The sequence below is a fragment of the Meles meles genome, chromosome 7, assembly GCF_922984935.1.
Source record: "Meles meles chromosome 7, mMelMel3.1 paternal haplotype, whole genome shotgun sequence".
Taxonomy (NCBI): Eukaryota; Metazoa; Chordata; class Mammalia; order Carnivora; family Mustelidae; genus Meles; species Meles meles.
Window position 1 is genome coordinate 68,377,130 of NC_060072.1, and position 20,683 is coordinate 68,397,812.

Below are 20,683 nucleotides of genomic sequence, written 5' to 3' on the forward strand. Positions count from 1 at the left end.
TAACCCATGTTGAAAAGGGTTTGCCTTCTCTAATTCTTCCAGAAGGGTAGGGCAAAAGGCTTCTAAAATGATAAAATGAGGGGTATTAAAGCAACAGAGGTGTGGAAACGTGTCCAGCCACTTTGAGCAATAATTGTTGAGTATCCATTACATGTATGGCACAGGACCATGCAGTAAGGATAACCACAGAATGAAATACATTTGTGACTGCTGGAGTTTTAACAGTCAGCATCTTTAAATGTAAACATATGAAGGTTTTCAGTGAGATGCTGACAGTGGGCTCACGAGGTGGAAGGTTAAAACTGGCTTGGAGTTAAGGAAGCAACAGGAGGCCTGTCCTTGGAGACCAGAGAAGGTTCCCCGCTGGCTGGCTACAAGAATTGCTGTCTCGGCTAGGTGAGGTTTACCTCCATGGAAGTTCGCGTCCACCTGGACACCTGCTGACATGTCAAGTTTCACTAATGCCACATACTTGAGACAAAACCTACATACTCCAAGAAACTACAGATCCATCCATCTTCCCCCCTTCCCTCCTTTTCTTTCTTCTTTCCTCCTCCTCCCTCTTCCTTATTTTCTTTATTATGTATTTATTCTTTATTTCCACTCCCCCCCCCCCCGCCCCCTTACTTCAACACCTTCCTCGGCCCTCGTCAGCAAATTACCCACCCCCACCCATGGTCCCCGGCTCCACCTTTTCATCTCCAGGCGTTCAGCTGGCTCACTCCACCGCTCGCGTCCTCCGCGCCCGGCCCAAGGCCAACGGTCACCCTCCCGGCCCCTTTAAAAACTCGGGGAAAACGTCTTGCCCCCCCGCCATCCCTCACTTTCCCCGGCGGGGACTGTCGCACGCCAGGCCCGGACGCTCCAGGGCGGCTATCACGCGCTCTCTCCTTGGTTCGGGGCCTCCGCCGCCCCTCCAGCGCCCGCGGTACACCGTAGCGCGCGGCTTCCCGGGTGGCCCGGCCTAGGCACAGTCGCCCCGCCCGGGCCCAGCTCCTCCCCCGGCCGCCGCTCGCTGATTGGCCTCCCACCCCCCTCTCCCCTAGCTCCTCTCCTCCCCTCAGCCCAATGGGCATCGCCACCTGGTCCAAAAATTCCCCCGAGGGGACCGAGGGGCTCTGCAACCACCAGCACCCGCCGGGCGGCGGGAACGGCCGCGGTGGGGCGCAGAGCGGGGAGGGGACACGGAGTGGGGAGCGGAGGAGGCGGGAGGAGGAGCAAAGGTGTTGGAGAGAAAACTTCTGAAAGGAACAGGAAACCTGCCGGGGAAGCGGCGGCTGCAGCTCTCGCGGCGCCGGGGCTGCGCACGTCGCGGGGTGTCCGCGGCCGCCGTTGCGCTCCTGGCCCGCTCCCCCGGCGCGGGGGCCCGGCTGAGCCACGACACTCGGTCACTCAGGCCGTGCCCTTCGCCGCCGCTGTCGGCGCTGCAGCCGTGCGCTCCGTGCCGCCCCCGCCGCGGCGCCTCCCCAGAGAGGGCGGCGAGGGCGCAGGGAAGAGGAGGGACGTCTACTTTGGAGCATGAAGCAGCATGTCTGATAAAATGTCCAGCTTCCTCTACATAGGGGACATCGTGTCCCTGTACGCGGAGGGCTCGGTCAACGGCTTCATCAGCACCCTGGGGTAAGCCGGGGGGCGAGGGCTGGGCAGCGCCCGCGCTCCGTCCGCTGAATCGTCCCCGCCCCTGCTCGCGCCGCCGCGTCCCCCAGCTTCCCGCCCGGGGGTGGCCGGGCCGCGCGGCTGTGTCTGCACCCGCGGACAGCGCCGGGCGCTCGGCTCGCTCGCAGGAAGCTGCCCCGAGCGGCAACACTTTCTCAGCAACTTCGTAATCTCAAGCTCCGAGACTCATCAGAAAAGGAGGAAGTGATTCAAAAGCCCGGAGACAGGCCCTGCGGAGAAGTCTTCGCTAGCTTCTCCATGGGTTGTTTTCGTTAAAATGTTTGTTTTCCCTTAAAGGTAAAGCAAAACTGCACCTCTCCCCGGGTTTGCTAGCTCCCCACTCTCAAGCTCTTGTCTCTCGGGGCCGGGTTTGTACGAGCCGTGGGTAAAAGTCTGTGGCCTCGGACGTGAAACCCCAACGATGTGGTCGTGAGCTGGTGTGGCTTTGCCCCTGCGGGGGCTGGTTGCTCACCGTCCCGTCGCCTCTGAAATAATTTCCTCTCGACTTTGCGCATCGGGGACTTGCCCCCCGCCTCAGGGGTAGCGGAGGGGCGAGCGCAGCGCCGTGACCCCCAAGGATCTCTGAGGGCCTCTTGGGTTCTAGAACTCAGACGTGCTTTTCTCCTTCCCGGGTTTTGCTTCACTGAAATCCTGAACCTCGCCTGGAACTCGGCCAAGTGCATGGCTCTTGAGATTCGAGTTGATTTATGAGTGGAGGAGATATGTATATAAACATACCATGTGCTAGTTGGTTGAATAGGACTTCCTTGATTACTAGCATTTTTCTCTCTGTCCTGATTGTGGATACAAGTTAGCAGTTCAAATTCACAAGGCAGTGTATTTCGATGCGCATGCATTTTTTTGGGTTACCTTATGGCCTCAGTACTTGACTACCCCGTCTACAAGATTTCAGGCTGCGGAACTGGTGTTTCCACTCCTGGCTGGTCACTGTTGTCTGCTGGTAGGTTTTAGGGCACATGACTGAACATGCAGTGTCCTTGGACCGTGACTGCGAGCCATATTATAACGGAGCGGTGCCTACACGAGGAAGTCACCTAACTTAATACAGCGTGTGTTAATTGTGCATCTCCCCTAAGAGGAGAGAGAAGGGAGGGAGGAATAATTTAATGCCTTTAAGGTCAGTGTTAATTGTGAAACTACAGTGTGGAAGAAAAATGTATGAGCGGCAACTGCCCGTGTTGGGTTTGTAAATCACGAGCTACCGTTTGTTCCTGACACAATTCACAGTGTGAGGTCAGTTTTGGCGCCCCCAACAACATTTTTGCAGATGAACTCCGCTGCACTTCACCTTTTCCAACCATAGACTGTCTGGGTGGGAGTTAAGCAGGAAATGCTCCAGGGCCAAAATGTTTAGGGTCAAATCCTGGCAGTTCCACCTGTGAATCTTATGACCCTGGGCAAATTACAGAATTGCTCTGTATCTCAGGTTCCTCCTGTCTAAAAATGGGAATTCTGTTGGCTTCTGTCTCATAGGACTGTGCTGAAGAAGAAGGGAGTTATTATATGCAAAGTGCCTAGCCCAGTACCCGGCACCTAATAAACACTTACGTGTTTGCTCTTCTAATCATCACTACCTTGGTGACTGTGGGCAATAGTTACCCTTGTGGACAAAGTAATGAAAAGGACTGGGAATAGAGTATAAAGCCTGGGTAAATAAAGGGCCATGTTTTTGTAGTGTCTTGTTCAGCAAAGGGATGTGTTTGTGTACCTAGACCCACATGGGGCCAGAGGTGAAAAATCAGGAAGCTGCAACTCTAGCAGTTGCGGAGTCTCTCCTCCTTTTAGAGATCAAGGAACTGAGGGGATGAGAAATGAAGTGACTTGCCTAAGAAATGGGGGACATTCATGCCTCAAGCTGGAACTGTAACTCTGTCTCCAGATTCCCAGCAAAATGTGGTTTCTTTGGTTACACATCATAATCTTTAAGCCTCGAGAAGAGTAAGCTCCTACCTGTAATGTAGCATATGGTCCTAAAAGTATTTATTTGTATTCAATATTTCTTGCTGATGTTTTGAAAGTTGGTTTCCTTAGAATGTGTGTAGTATTATTTTCCTGTTAACAAACTGAGTCTCCTTGAGGTTAATAGGACAAGACCTCTGTGCAGCTCAGTTCAGAGGTAAGGAAGGTTCTTTACCGGTGCTGCCCTTGTGAAGCTTGGTGCTTTGATTGGATATTCTTTTTCTCTAACTTGTGGAGCTAGAAACTCATCTTAAAGTTTCTGATTTTTGTTTTAGCTTTCTATTTGATACTTTGGATAGCATGATGGTTTTTAAAAATTCAGCCTAAGGGAGTAGTTAATGAGAACTTAGTTTACACAGCATTTCAAGGTAATTCTTGGTAAAGATATTTGTTTGCAAGTGAACATTTGCTTTTAACATTTAGTGTGTGAGGGAGTTTTGGAGGATATGCATTGTTATTTAGCTTTGGGGAAGTTTTGCAATAAGGTAATGAGTTTTTCTGCTCAAAAAAAAAAAAAAATCAGTTTCACTCCATGAGAGTTTAGCAGGTTCCTCTTAGAGGTACTTCCCACTGGAAATGTGGGAGGATTTTCTTAGGCTCTGTGACCCAGCTTCTAAGTTTGATTTTTCAGTCTGTGAGAAATTAGAATGCCCCAGTTGCAAAGATTTGCATTTCCTCTTTTTTTCTCCAGTTATCCTTTAACCAATACTTACTTGATGTTTCTGAATCCCAAATTAATGCTGACTGAAGTATTATTCTCCCAGCTTGTGTAGGTGCCAGAGGGGCCTAATATATATTTTTCTCAATTAACTTTCATCTAAAGATCTATTTAGGAAACATTTATATATAAATGTATATATATATATATATATATATAAATGTATATATACAGGTGCCCCTGTCGTTTTTACTTTTTAAAAGGAAGGGAGGCAGATGCCTGGGTGGCTCAGTGGGTTAAGCGTCTGCCTTTGGCTCAGGTCATAATCCCAGGGTCCTGCGATCAAGTCCTACATTGGGCTCCTTGCTCAGTGGTGAGCCTGCTTCTCCCTCTGCCTGCTGCTCCCCCTGCTTGTGTTCTCTCTCTCTCTCTGAATAAATAAATAGAATCTTAAAAATAGAAAAAGAAGGGAGGGAGTTTGGGGATCTGCTGTACAATTTCAAATGTAGTGGTAATTGTTCTATGTCCCCTTTTAAATTTTCTTTAGCCTGAGACTTACTTCCCCGGTCATTGCTGTATCTGACACTTCACATTTCTGGGTCCATCCACTTGACCAAATGGCTAGATACCATACAGTGGGAAGGAGCATAGCAGAACTTCCAGGATGGGTGGGATAGAATAGTGAAAAGGTGTTTAACTCCTTCATTGTCTATCCTCCACACAATTGAGAAGTTAGCAAATGACACGCGTGATATGTGTATTTGTGTGTGTGTGTAAGTGATTGCTGCCTTTGGTTTGAGGTTTCTTTGTAGGATCTACCAAGAATCAACACCTACTAGTTAAGGTCTCAGGAAGCCATCAGTGGCATCACTAACACAGTGACCGCAAAGTATCATCATCGTCTCTTAGCCAGAGTGACACAAGATTGGGTCCCTTATTTCTTACTTTCTGCTTGATTTTGGCCAATTCAGTGAACTTTTCTGTTCCTTCTTTCCATGTTCAGTGATGGACATTAGGTAGGGTGATGGTGTATCACACAGTTTATAATTCTGGCTTCATTCCTCGGAAGAATAAAACTGTAAATGAGTACCTTTTATTGTTCCCATTTATAGTCCCTTGAATTTGCCTTCCTGATCGTTTACTCTGTTTAACATTTTTGATATTTAAATACTTGTAAATTTGATTTATTATTATCTTTTCTTCTTTTTCTCATTGAATTATGCTACTCTTTTTATAGCTTTAAACATCTTTCCCTTCCTAGGACTGGCTGATCAGTGAGGAGTCAAGTAGATGACACAAGGAATGGTTATAGTCAAGTGTTATTTTAGAATAATTTGTAGGTTATCTTTAGTCTTCCAAATAGAACCCTTCAAGTTAACAGCCAGTATTTCCTGCTTTAACTAGCTGTATAAACTTAGCTTTGTTTTGCCTAAGACATGTTATTGTGATAAAAATATCTGAAAATCCATTGAATATTTGCATGCGTGTTCACTGGGGAGGAAGAAGACAGTATAATCTTGAATACTCAGTTGTTTTGGAAAGTCTAAGGGTTAGTAGTGTCACGTTATGGAACTTGAAATCTGCTCAAGTACGAAGACAGTTTCTGAAGTGGTGAACATAAAGGCTATTTTAAGCTAAAATGTCAACTGTTTCTTAAACTTAGAAGTCATTGCAGCTTAGACCCTCTCTTGTGGAGAAAGCTCAGTCAGGTAAACAACCATCCCTCCTAAATGCCCCCGATGCTTCCTTCTGATTGACTAGAATTCACAGACAACTGTTTGCTTGGCCTCATTCTAGGTTTAACAGATACTTTTTTTTTTTTTTTTTGGCTTAGGTAGCACGTTTTGTAATCACATTTTCCCTTGGAACTGTTCTTGTACAGATGGAATATAGATAACTCACAAATATAGACAGAATACGATAGACTCATAATTTAAAACTCAAATCCCAGGCACAGGGTGTCTCTTCATATATAAATCTAGAAGAAGAAGTAATAATGGACTTTTATGACAAATTTATAGCATAAAATAAGAATGAATTTTACTTTTTTTTTTTTGAACACCTGATCTTGGTAACAGATCATCAGATTATAACGAGAAGTAAAAGTTTAATGACCATTCATTCATTCATTTATTTAGTAGATAAAACTGTGCCTTTCAAATGTATTGATGCCTTTTTTATGGTTCTCTTTCTTCTCCCATGCAGATTTAGATAGGAAAGTTTTCAAAATACGCTTTCAGAAAACCATAATTCTAGTTAAAAAATACAAAACAATATATATGGAAAATAGTGAGAGAAAATAGAACAGCATATTAGTGGTGGTGGGACTGCATGGTGAATGGATAGGTGATTTTCATTTTCATTTTTGTATCTCCTGTATTTCCCAGATTCTAGATATGTTTCTTTAATTAAACATCTATTACTCGTATAGTCAGGAGAGTTAGCTAAATTGAAAGTGATATTTTTAAAGATTCTTCAGTTTCTTATTACTGTTAATCAACAGTATTTATCTTTTTTTTTTTTTATTAAGTATTTTATTTATTTATTTGTTAGAATGAGAGAGAAAGAGAGCAATAGAGAGGGACCACAAGCAGGGGGAGCAATAGGCAGAGGGAGAAGGAGGCTCCCTTCTGAGCAGGGAGCCCCATGTGGGACTTGATCCCAGGATTCTGGGATCATGATCTGAGCTGAAGGGAGAGGCTTAACCTACTGAGCCACTCAGGTGTCCCAATAGTATTTACCTTATAAAGCATAAATAAAGTTTTGTCCTCCTTATGGTCAGTGAAGGGAAACTACAAACTAGTTCAGTAGGTGTTGCTGAAATAGATGGTCATATGTCTATCATAAACAACATTTATTCCTTGTTATTACTGGTTTTGAAAATGTATTATGAAAAAATGTTTGACCAGTAATGCTGAGCAATTCTTAATGATTGATTTAAATTAGGACTATCTGGATAGCACTAACTAGATAGTTTGTTTTATTTTAGAAGTCTGTTTATGCATGAAGTAAGAAGTGTGCAGTTTAACACGCCGACTTGTTCATGTTTGTAATCTCAGTAGTCACTATGATACTTTTCAATCCCGAGTCACCTTCTGTAGGCAATAGTTTGTGAAGGATTTCTTTTTGCTTACGTATGATTGAAATGTTTTTGTTAAGTATCTTCGAAATGGATGGATTAGCTTTCTTAAAATAAAAAGTAACAATTGGTTAGCAAGAGCTGTTTTGTAGTTTATACCAATGTATACCCACAGAAATCCAACCCAGAATTGAGAATAAATTAAATTATGAGGTCACTAAAGAAAAACAACTTTAATCATAAAATTGCAAATGTGCTTACATCATGAATCAAGTCCAGGTAATTTTCCTTGTGATGTAGTTTATGCTGGAGCATGCTGCAGATGGAATCATTAATTCATTCAACAAATATTTAATGAGCCCTGACTATTGCTCGGGATACAGCGGGAAGAGATGCTAGATCTTATTTTTTTTTAATTTTTTTTTTTAGAGATTTTATTTTTTTGACAGAGAGATAGAGAGCACAAGTAGGTAGAGGGAGAGGGAGAAGGAGGCATTCTGCTGAACTGGGAGCCTGATGCAGTGCTCCATCTCAGGACCCTGGGATCCTGACCTGAGCTGAAGGCAGACGCTTAAAGTCTGAGCTGCCCAGGTGCCCCAGAGATGCTAGATCTTAAGTGTTTAATTATCTCAAAAACTAAAACTGTCTTTGAGAATTTGTAGTATGAGATTTCCTTTGAGAACTTGGCTAGGATCTATGGGAGTAAAGGTATTGACACCTTCTTTGCTCTCGGTGCTCAAAATGCCGTAAGGTAAGGAACTGTCATTTTCATCTTTGTATGCTTAGCACCTCACACAATTCCTGCTTAATAAATATTTGTGAAGTAACTAGTGGTTACCAGTTACCATTAGTAACTAGTGATGGAGGTAAGGCTGATATTGAATAACCACAACATGAGGCAGTTTCAAATGTCATGAAGATGATTAAAAACAGTATCATAAAGAAGTCGGAAGAGGATTCATTGCTTCTGGCTTAAATGACCTGGGGAGGGTTTCGAGGAGGAGGTGGTATTTAAGCTGAACTTTGTAAGATCATTAGGATGGATGTTGTCTCAAATCTATACCCATGATTTGAGCATGTATTCTTGGCACTTTTATCTTTCATTGAAAAAAGGAGAAATTTTACTGTCCATTTTGATAGCTCCAAAAAAAGAAGCAAACAATTTGATATTTTTGATATGAAAAGATAGAAGAAATTATCTAAAAACATATTTTATGCTTATTTACCAAATGTGAGAAGTTTAAATTTGGTTCAGACCCTCTGAGTTTTTGCCTCATACTGCCTGTGACTATTCAACACACACACACACACACACACACACACACACACTCACTCATTTCCACTTGGTATAGAGTACCTTTCATAGAGTCTCGTGAACACAGGGAAAGACTTATGAAGTGCACTAAGCATAATTTGAATATGTGTCTAAATTCTTAGAATTCAAATGTGTTATTGAGGTTCTATCTATTAGTAAGGTATTTGAGCTACTATTGAAATATCCTCATAAAATTTTCTTGTGAAAATTACAAAATGCTGGACTTTTATTATGTATAGTTATCCAAAAACTATTCCTCGGGGCACCTGGGTGGCTCAGTGGGTTAAAGCCTCTGCCTTCGGCTCAGGTCATGATCTCAGGGTCCTGGGATCGAGTCCCACATAGGGCTCTCTGCTCGGCAGGGAGCCTGCTTCCTCCCTTCTCTCTCTCTGCCTACTTGTGATCTGTCAAATAAATAAATAAAATCCTTAAAAAAACAAAAAACAAAAAAACAATTCCTTAATGGAGTTCTAGAGAAAACTGAAGTTTTTAGTTAAGTAATTCCCAGATATCTAGCTCTCCAAGGCCTTGTGGTAATGACTAATTTTGAAAGAATCACTAAGAATAGGCACTACTATTCTCCATATCTTATCTCCTATTGAAAAGAGAATTCTTCAAATTATACAAGGATCATCAAAACTAAATATAAGAGCATAAACAAACAGAACCCACCACAAACCAAAAAATAAAACTGGACCATAAATTTGTTGATTGACTTTTCTAGTGGCAAATCAAAGTGTATTACAGGCATCTCCTACTATCTAAAAGTTCACTTTATCTGATTTCACTTTTACAAAAACCTACACTGACAATTGCCTTCAGTAATTGAAAGAAATCCAAAGAGGATTTTTGCTTTTGTGAAATAGTAGTTGCTTCTTTGCTTTATGCATTTTGGCTTTTTAAAGGTTTCGTAGGAATGTTCTACTTTCTGATGGGGGGTGGGTGGGGAAGAAACCCTGTTTTTTGTAAAAATTTCAGAGACTAAAATGATGTTCCAACACACATTTAGTCAAATTATTTACAAGTCTTGTATTGAATTGTCTTGGAATTCTCGAAAAAACAATCAGTATCCTTTGCTATCCTAATTCTTACTACCTGATTTCAAAAGCCCAAAAGATTTGGAAAGCGAAAGCTACTTGTATATCATTTTCCTACATGGATAAAGCCTAAGAATCAAAAGTCTATAATATATTAGAAGTAAGTTTCTTTTGTTTCTAAGGAAGAGAAACTATCTCTGGCTAGCTTAAGCAAAGAAGGAAATGTTAATTATAAGGATACTGGAGGAACTCCAAGAAATTGAATGATGAGCTCAACAACTGAGCAGTCAGAGAGGCAGAAACCCAGGGCTGCTGTGGGAATCTCAATAGCAGAACTTTCTCTCTGTCCTGCCATTCACATGACCTGGATCCAGCGATTCCTATACTCTGCGTCTTTCTTCTTAAATTTCAGAATATCGAGTGGTGGAATTTGGCTCCACTTGGATTATTCACTTATGTGAATGAAGGAAGTCACAATGCCAGGTTTGATTACCAGAGAAATCACTGAGCAGGGCTCTTTGGTTTCTGCTGGCTTCTGGGCGATCTGATGGGAGAGAGAGAGCGAGCTAAGAGCGGGGAAGTTTAGATCATTGCTTATTCTATCAGTATTACATCATCAGTATTCTAAGTGCCTTTTAAAATAGTAATTGTGGGAAAATACACAATTTACCATCTTAACCATTTTAAGTGTAAAATTCAGTGGCATTAATCACTTTTACAATGTTGTGCAACCATCGCCTGTATCCATTTTCAGAACTTTTTCATCATCCCTTTAGACCATCACTCTGTCCAGGTCCCCTCCTCCTCTCTGTAACTCCTAGTCTCCTTTCTGTCTCTATGATTTACCCATTGTAGGTGTTCCACATAAGTGGAGCCATATAATATTTGTCCTTTTGAGTCTGGGCTTATTTACTAAGCATAATATTTTCAAGAACCATCCATGTAGCATGCACCAGTCCTCCATTCCTTTTTATTACCAAACAGTATCCTGTTGTATGGATTTAGCATATTGGGTCTCTATGTCCATCAGTTGATGGTCTTTGGGGTTGATTCCACTTTTTAATTATTATGAAAAATGCTGCTATGAATATTCATGTATAGGCTTTTGTGTGGATATATATTTTTATTTCTTTTAAGTATATACCTAGCAGTATATAGAATTCGTGGGTCATTGATAACATAATTAACATTTTGCCTCAGCCTTTCCTATTCTTCTTTATTTTGTTAAACAAAATTTTTTGAAGATTAAAAAAAAATTTATTAACATATAATGTATTATTTGCCCCAGGGTTACAGGTCTGTGAATCATCAGGCTTATATATTTCACAGCACTCACTATAGTTCCTATTCTTCTTATCCTGCTTTACCCCCCCCATACTATCTCATTACACACAATATAATTTACTATTTAAATATCCATTGTTTATCATCTGTCTATAAACTCTTTGAAGGCAGGGATCTTTCTGTTTTGTCACTGAGTATCTCAAGTGCTTGGCTCCATAAATATTTTTGAATTAGGATATATGTATTCTCAAATCTCTAAGTAACTGTTATTATCAGTCCTTCTCTGGAAAAAAAAAAAATCAATGTAAGTGCTCTTACTTGTTAAATGTTTTGAGAATCCATACAGGTAATTCTTTCAAACAAGATAGAAGTTGTCATTAGTTTTATGGTGCCATTAAATCTTACTATAATAGGTAGTTTAATAATGTCTTGGGTCATATCTCTGTGCTTTCCTGCAGTCTGGAAAAAGTAATGTATTTAACATTATTTAATGGTTTGCCTGTTATAGCCACATTAAACTAAAGTTGATATTTCTGAAAGTTCAGTTTTGTTTTTAATGTGTACAATGGGTGAATTTGTAAGCATTTGATGAGGCAATTTCTTACTTTAAATCAGCTCTTTCTCTTTGTGGATAGTATATAACACATCTGGAGAGACTTTTAAAAATTTTAACTGATATTGGCAAAAAAGTTTAGTTGGAAATAATTTGCTAATATGAAACCAGAGAATAGTTGGGGGAATTTATAGCACTTAAGAAAAATAGAAGAGAGCATATGACAACTTGTAATTTTTATTTTTGAAATTTAAGAATAAGTGTCTGGAAAAGGATAAGCATTTAAATATAGGTTGAAGAAAACAAATTGCTGTGTTTTTGTTCTTCATTAATTTATATTCTATCTATTGCCCGAGTCTCTTAGAATGTGCTTTACCTCAGGCTTATTCCAAAATACACATGTTTGGCCATTCTCTTTAAGAACATAAAATTCTCCAGTGTTCTTATTTGCTCTTATTCTTGGAATCTTCACTGGTAGCAGTGTACAAATAAGAACTTCATTGAGGTATATTAGTGTATAGGACAGAGAAATGAAGTGAAAAATATAGATATGTACAAATTACAAAATAATTTCAAAAGTAAAACAATGTCATTCTATTTCCTCTAGTTGTAATGCGCCATGATCTTCTGTGATAGGTGTTTAAAATGTAGCATCTTTAAAAAAGTACTTTTGAGATGAAAGATACAAAACATTATCAGGGTTTTTCTTCATTTCCAAATTAATTCCATGGAAGCACATCATACCTATTAAAGACAATGACTTAAAAAATATATTATACAAATCACCAACATAGTTACATTGGGGATCCAAAATAAGTTAATGATTTAAGGACTAGTTACTTGTGTTTGGCTTAAGTGTTCAAGGTCATTGCTGATATCAGGGACATAACTACTTAAACATTTGCATTTCAAGTAGATTTTTGGCTTCAGCCACATTTTCAAAGAGGGTAATTTCAAACCTGGTTTGTTAAAATAGGCAGGAAAAGTAAAGAAAGGAATTTTGTTGTACTAAAGACTTGATACTTGTGGCTAGGAATGGTGAATATTGTGACATTTAAATCAAATTAAGTCTCATTGTCAATGAAAGTCAATGAAACTCATTTAAAATTTACTTAATTGACACTACTCAGGACCATAGAGTTTAACAGCTGTGTGTCACTGAGATATCTTATGTTGCTTTAACCTTTTAGACAAAATCTATTTGAAAGACCTAGAGGAATGAGACCCATGACTTTGTTTCTTCTTGTGTCTCCATCCTTCTCATCCTCCCAGCACCAAGAGCAGCACTCCAAATACAGTAGATGCTTAGTAAATGAATTACCAAGTGATTGGGCACTACCACCAAATGAAGTGCTCGTGAACAGATTTGGAATACTCATTTCCACGTCTCGCTCACATTTAGCTTCTTGAATGCTCATTTCCTAAGAAGCTCCGAACTTCTTATGGTTAATGAACTGAAGCACCCGTTCCTGATTCCTTTCTCTGTGAAGGAGCTATGTGGGTTTTCTTTTTAATCAACTGGATTATTTTGTCTTGTAAAGTATGGTTTATCAGAATAAATAATATGCTCCTTGTAAAAAAAAAAAAAAAAAAAAAAAAAAATTTACTTAATTAATCCATCTCTTCCATCTCTAGGATTACTAACAAATGAGAAAAGGGCCTTTATTTACCTTTCTTCCCTATTTACCTGACAGGACATGATTTAATAGTTGAGTTCCAATTCTAAACTCATGTGAAGAATGAGCCTCTTTCCTGATCAGTACAAATGAAGTCATTGTTATCCATTAGGGTGAAACCCAGTGCTTATTTCTAGTTGTAGCTGCTAAAGAATCTTTCAGAAAGTCTTTTAAAATATTATCAAATTGCAAGTATAAAAACACTGTCATTATTGAGGAAACTGGATAAAGAATTGTTTAGGTAAATTGTCATGTAGGAGTTTTTTGTTTTTTGTTTTTTTAAAGATTTTATTTATTTGACAGAGAGAGAGAGATCACAAGTAGGCAGAGAGGCAGGCAGAGAAGGGGGTGGGAGTAGGCTCCTTGCTGAGCAGAGAACACGTTGTGGGGCTGGATCCCAGGACCCTAAGATCATTATCTGAGTCAAACGCTGAGGATTAACCCACTGAGCCACCCAGGCGCCCCCATGTAGGAGTTTTGAGAGGTGGTGATTACTTTGGCAATATATATAAAGTTGTACTATGACAGTTTTCTAAAGAGTAGATCAAAATTCATTTTGCACATTTTTTTTGAAATGGAAATTGTAATTAATGTGATAAACTCTAAAGAATTGACGCCAACTGCAGCATTTAGTTTGAGCTCTGTTTAATTTAGCAAAATACGTTTTTTTATTTCAATTTCTGTATCATAGTTATTCCCTCAAATTCATTCTTCCTTTCTTCCATACTAACAGAAGTATTTGACTCTGTGGGTGCCCAGAATAAAGACCACATTTCCCAGCCTCCCTTGCAGCCAGGGTGGTCACAGACTATACTTTGAGGTCGGGTTTTTAAAGGAGGCTTTGGCTGCCCGCTACCCTCCCTTCCCTCCTTTCCCCTCATTTCAGTTAATTGTTATATGAGCATTAAGAAGCCATCTTGAATCTTGCTGATGTGACCAATATATTGGGAATAATAGAGCATCCATAAATGAACCTGATCTCTGGACATCCTCAAATCCTGGCTCGACTCTATTCTAACAGAAGATGGAACTGGAGAGGCAGACAAAGGCCAGATCATATATTCCTCATTATGTGAAGCCATTGGAGGATTTTTAAGCAGGAGAGTGAAATGATCAGGTTTTGCTCTAGGAGGATCAGACAGTGAAAAAGAGAAAGAATAGAATGAGGTTGCAAATGGTAGGAATGGGCGGAATCAGGGTCTTACCTGAAGGAGGCCTAAACCAAGGAGCTGTACTGGGGATGAAAAGTAGCTTGTCTTAGAATTACTGAAGGGACAGTAGTGTTTCACTTTAGATCTGAAAAGTTTTATAGATTAAAATATTCAGTGTGACTTTTGAGGCTTTATTTTAAAAGTGAAACACATGAAAGAAGTTTCTCTTTCATTTGCTTGTGTATGGATGAAAGGTCATTAAACTTCAGGCTTTCCTGGGCTCTGAGATACAAGCCTCATCTTGTTCCATGCATTCTTCCCCTGGCTCCCTGCTTTGGGCACAATGCCTCCCCGTGCCACCCCCCCCCCCCCCATCTTTTTTAGTCGCATATATATTCTGAGTTCCCTCTTACCACAGGGGCTTTTCATGTGTTTTCTTCTCTCTCTGGCAGGTTTCCCCCCCTTAACCTCCTGCCTTTCACCTAATTTGTACCTATTCCTTATTCAGATTTCAGCTCACTGACCCTTCTGCAGTGAACTTTTCCTGATCTCCCAGACCGTGTGAGCTCCTTTTTTGTGTGCTCCTACAGCAGCATAGTTTTCCCCTTCAGAAAATTTATCACAGTTGTAGTTTTAATTTTACTTAAACTCTGTAAGGGCAGAGCCCGTCTGGTTTTGTTCACAATTATGTTCCTAATGTTGCACAGAGCATCTGTCAGGTAGTAGGTACTCAAGAAGTTTTGAGTTTGGTTCAGACAAACCTAGTTTCAAATCACAACTCCAGTCTTCTTGGTGTGACCTTAAGAAGTTACTTAATACTGAAACCTCAATTTCTTTATCTGTAAAGTGGGATTATTGCTTAGGTTTTACTATTGCCATGAGATTAATGGCAATTAACATTTGTGAAACATTTAGTAAGCATCAGACCCTTAGCACTGGGCACCTAAATTAAGTAGATAGAAACTACTGTTATTACTATTGTTATTATTATTATATCCAAAAAATCAGCATGAATCTCTTTTTGGAAACTTGGTTGAGTTCATGAGGGCATCGATGTTGAAAGTTCTGCTGCATTATGTTTATAAAATTTTGCAGTAAACCAGTATAAGCTGGTATTTGCTTAATAGGCTGTTCAAAGTCACACTGCCTTATCTATTATTTATTTTGGTTTTGGCTTTTTTTTTCTTCCTCACTTCGATAATGCACATTACCAAGTTGCAGGCACTTGTATTTATCTTTTATTAGTGGTTTGATGCCTGCTATCCTTTTGATGTAATGCAAACACCTGAAGTGTATCAACATTAGTAATAACCTTAGAATTGCTTGGCATATATATACCCTATCTTCCCTGATTGGAATTTTCAAGTCTTGTTACATTTTAAAGACTACCTGTTATTTTAGTTGCTAACATTTCTCCCCCGGTAGAACATAGTGCTCAAAGGAAAGAGTTTTGTTTTATTTATTGAAACAAAAACAAATGTTTGCTTTGGAGCCATTAGGATAGAGATTTTGCACAATTTTCCACTGGACAGCTGGTGCTACTGTACCTTCTCTTGTTTCCTATTGGCCAAGCATTCCCAGGAACATCTGTGACTGGTAGAGGGATTAGCAAAAACATTTATCTAATTTGGGTAATTAATCAGTTTATAAATAAAAAATTAGCCTGGGATAATCTTGTTAAATTTTGAATAGTGACCGATCAAATGATCATGGTTACTCATCTTTGGAATACTAATGACTTTTAGACAAAATCATAGGGATCTGAAAGCATGGAGAGTGTTCTCACTCCTGCTTCTTGGATATAGCTAATGAACAAAAATAGGCAGGCTCTAGGTTTCTTTTAGTTATGCCATAAAAGGAGATTTTACTATAACTGGAATCTTAGTATATATATCACACAAACTTGAAGAATCCTTGTAAATAAAAGCATTAAAGAAAAACACTGAACCCCCCCCCCCATAAACTCTTTTTTGAAAGTTTCTCTCTGACGCTTCCTTTGAGCTCACATTAATTCCTGACGTTGCAGTTTATCCCAGTTTGCTATTTCTAGTCCTACTGGAGTAATGGGATAAGAGCTCCAAACATGTCACATTCCTTGTTATGACAGGACTGGTGAATCTGAAAACCCTCTATGAATCAGGGTGCAAGAAACAGAAAACCCAACTGGAACAATGGTCAGCAAGGAGCACTTTGTAATCAAAGTAACCAAAGCGTGTAGGCATAGCATTGTTATAAACTCTATCCCTTGATTCTGTTTTTTTTTGTTTTTGTTTTTTTAAGATTTTATTTATTTGTTTGACAGAGAGAGACACAGAGAAAGAGGGAACACAAGCAGGAGGAGTGGGAGAGGGAGAAGCAGGCTTCCCCCTGAGCAGGGAGCCTGATGCGGGGCTCGATCCCATGACCCTGGGATCATGACCCAAGATGCTTAAGGACTGAGCTACCCAGGTTCCCCTTTATTCTTGAACTAATGAGTGTTAGTTCCACCCTCAGGCAAGCTTCCGCCTATGGTGAGCTTGTATGCTAGCGGCTTCTGCCTTACAGTACCCTATCCTCTTACCCCCAGAGCTGAAAAGAGTGCCTCCTTTCCTCAGACCCCAGCAGTATGGCAATTACCACTGTTGCTTGACGGGGATAGTGATCCCATTTTCGGCCAAACACTGTGGCTAGGGAAGGAGATGCTAGTGCTTCCAGAGATGACATCGTTATGCCCTGAGTGGGAGAAGAGCCCTTCTCCATTATTCTGTCAGGGTTCTGTTGCCAGAGAAAGGCAATGGACAACTGGATGGAAAGGCAAAGACAACACGTGCCCCCCACAGCCAAATAGGATTACCCCTTAACCTCCAGGAAACTATATCTCCTATGTCCTCACAATCAGGTTTTCAAATGTGAAACCTTTAATTACCTTTTGTGCTTGTAGAAGACTGTTCTCTTTCCAGCTTACTACTTTTGGGCTTTTTATATTAGTATTTCAGGTGGAGTTTACTTCCTGATGAAGAGAATTATCTGAATACTTTTACATGCTGTAGTAAAGCGTCAAGTCTGGTCCAGTCCATACTTTTGTGGGCACCAGCTCTTGGAGGAAAGGACTTTGAGGAAATCTAAGGGTGGGGGTCATGGTGAGGGGTCAGAGGTAAGGCAGCAATGTATTGCACCAAGATAATACCCCAATATTGTTGCTATGAAGTAAAAACAAAAAAGTTTATGAAACAGACTTTTTCAAAATAAGCACATTATTCATAAGCTCCTGAATAAACATGCTTTGATATATGAATGTCATCCATGAAAGTATATACATGAGAATCTCTATTTCTTACAGTAAATTTTATTGTGAATGTAGTTCCTTTTAATGTAGATAGCTGTTGTTTAGGCACAGGTAGCTTGTCCACTTTGTGGAGTAATTGTGGCAGCTTATGTGCATACAGTGTACATGATTAATTATTATGATGCACATGTATACAGAGCAGGGTGGGATGTAGCAGGATTTAAAATACAGATTCTGAAATAAAAGATCATTATTTTAGATCTCAAAAATTAGAAAATTTTGTTGTGAAAATAGTTTTAATTAAAAATTCCCTCGTAAAAACAAATGTATTTTGTGCCGGAGCCAGATATGAATTATGATTCCTAATTAATATGTAATATTGAAATGTGATATTTGTGTAACCTTTTCAGAAATGGCACAGTAAATTCTTCTAACTCTGAAAAGTCAATGTCTTCAACTCATTTTTTTTTCCTATTTTAATATTTAAAACTTGGGTCTACTTTGAACTATTGAAGAAATCGGTTAGTTATGATATAATTATCTAGAAATCATTTAATTTCAAGGTTTGAAATCAAATCATTAAATAAATAGATGTTTGATAATGAGCTTTTAAAGGCAATGTGGATTTTGGAAAGAGCTGTTGAAGTACTAAGGTTTGAATTCTATTCTGCCCTGAAGAGGTTCTGAGAACTTGCACAGAGTATTTAATATCTGAATTCAGGTCCCCATCTTTAAATTGGAAGTATAAGTGTATGTGTCCTTTTTCAGTGGTTCTTTGGGGGTGTGAAATGATGTTATACTGTGTGAATGTTTGGAAAGCTATACTGGTACACGCTGGATGTTCAAAAAATTCATATATATTTTCTTTAAGTGATAAAGTCCTAAGGAATTCACCTAAATCTATTCACTAGCATGAGTTGAATCATATTACACATTTAAATATCAGTGGTTTCTTTTTCCAGATTTGCTATCATTTATTTATTTATTTATTTAAGATTTTATTTATTTATTTGACAGAGAGAGAGATCACAAGTAGGCAGAGAGGCAGGCAGAGAGAGAGAAGGAAGCAGGCTCCCTGTGGAGCAGAGAGCCTGATGCGGGGCTCGATCCCAGGATCCTGAGATCATGACCTGAGCCGAAGGCAGCGGCTTAATCCAGTGAGCCACCCAGGTGCCCAGATTTGCTATCATTTAAAAAGCCAGAAAAATGTTTCCCCTATTTAATGTTTCCCAGAAAATGTTTTCCCACTATTGTAGCAGTGATGTCAATAAAAAGAAAATTTTGAGTTAAGTACATAACCCAGTATTTTCTTGATTTTATTTTGTCTTTATTGATGAGGGAACATATTTGGAAAATAGAAATAATTTATTTTAGTTATGCACACATATATAATGCACATATATAAACTTATAACTAAAATAAATTATTTGTATGTATATATAAAACATGTATATATATGATTAAATATATTGTTTTAGGCAGCGTTTTTTTTTTTTTAATTTATTTGAGAGAGTGCAAGCAAGAGAGCAGAAGCATGGGGAGCAGCAGAGGGAGAGGGGAGAAACAGACTCCCCACCGAGCAGGGAGCCTGCTGTGTGGCTCCATCCCAGAACTCCAGTATCATGACCTGAGCTGAAGGCAGATGCTTAATGACTGAGCCACCCAGGTGCTCTCTGCCTTTTTTTTTTTTTTAAGGCTCAAGTAGTGTTTTTTTTTTTTTTTAATAATTAAAAAATTTTTTTAATAAACATATAATGTATTATTAGCCCCAGGGGTACACGTCTGTGAATTGCCAGGTTTACACACTTCACAGCACTCACCATAGCGCATACCCTCCCCAATGTCCATAACCCCACCACCCTCTCCCGATCCCCCAGCAACCCTCAGTTTGTTTTGTGAGATTAAGAGTCTCTTATGGTTTGTCTCCCTCCTGATCCCATCTTGTTTCATTTATTCTTTTCCTACCCCCCAAACCCCACCACGTTGCATCTCCACTTCCTCATATCAGGGAGATCATATGATAGTTGTCTTTCTCCGATTGACTTATTTCACCAAGCAGTGGTTTTTAAACTACTCTCCAAGTATCATCTGATTACAGTTCAACAGATCAGCCATGGTATTTGGCATGTCATTAAGGTATACTTTCTTTTTTTTTTTTTTTTAGATTTTTTATTTATTTATTTGACAGAGAGAGATCACAAGTAGGCAGAGAGGCAGGCAGAGAGAGAGGAGGAAGCAGGCTCCCCACGGAGCAGAGAGCCCGATGCGGGGCTCGATCCCAGGACCCCGAGATCATGACCTGAGCCGAAGGCAGCGGCTTAATCCACTGAGCCACCCAGGTGCCCCTAAGGTATACTTTCTTTATTACTTTTTTTTTTTAACGAGTCATGAGAGAGATGAGATAGGATTTAGGGTTTATTGATTGTTAAAAAAGACATCTGGCCAACTGTTTCTTCTAACTCCAGCATTCAGGGAACTTGAAAGGGTGAAATACCCAGCACAATTATGTGTGTAAATCAAGATATCCATAAATTAAAGGAAATGTAACGTTGAATGAGGGAAAATAAAACATTTCCTATCACATCCTTTCTTTTCCTGTTTTTAAATTCCAAGCCCTTTAAAGAAAATTCTGCTACTTAGCAGTTCTTTAGGCCCTGTTTGGAATGCTAATGAGCCTGGCCTAGTCTCAGCCCCAGCACTGCCAAGTTCTTGGAATTTAGATTTTCTCCAGTCATGGAGGGACTTTTGACTGATGTGTGAAAGGAGGGGAAGACTGAACATCCCTTGATGCTGTGCTTGGAAAAGGGGAGAATTGAAGAGGGTAGACACGGGGAAAGTGGGGAGATGGCTTTCTTCTATTCAGAGAGAATTCAGTGGTTTAGAATATTGAATAAGGCAGGGAACCAAAGAGATGTCTTTTCAGTCACTTAACGTTGAAATACAGGACACTGTGGGGAAAAAAAGCTATAAGGATTTTTGAAGACCTTTTACTGTAGGGACTATCCATCAGATTGCTTTGTAAGAGGAAA

The 20,683-nt window shown here is 39.8% G+C and overlaps 1 protein-coding gene across 2 annotated transcripts in view; it reads left to right on the forward strand.

The window, feature by feature from the left end:
- Positions 1-1,151: 1,151 nt before the first annotated feature.
- Positions 1,152-20,683, forward strand: part of ITPR2 (inositol 1,4,5-trisphosphate receptor type 2) — a 501,875-nt gene continuing 482,343 nt past the window's right edge. For both annotated transcript variants that reach the window (XM_046011092.1, XM_046011093.1), the window contains exon 1: positions 1,152-1,620. In XM_046011092.1, coding sequence (XP_045867048.1) covers positions 1,529-1,620 — 92 coding nt within the window. In that variant the 5' untranslated portion in view covers positions 1,152-1,528. The remainder of the gene's footprint in view (positions 1,621-20,683) is intronic.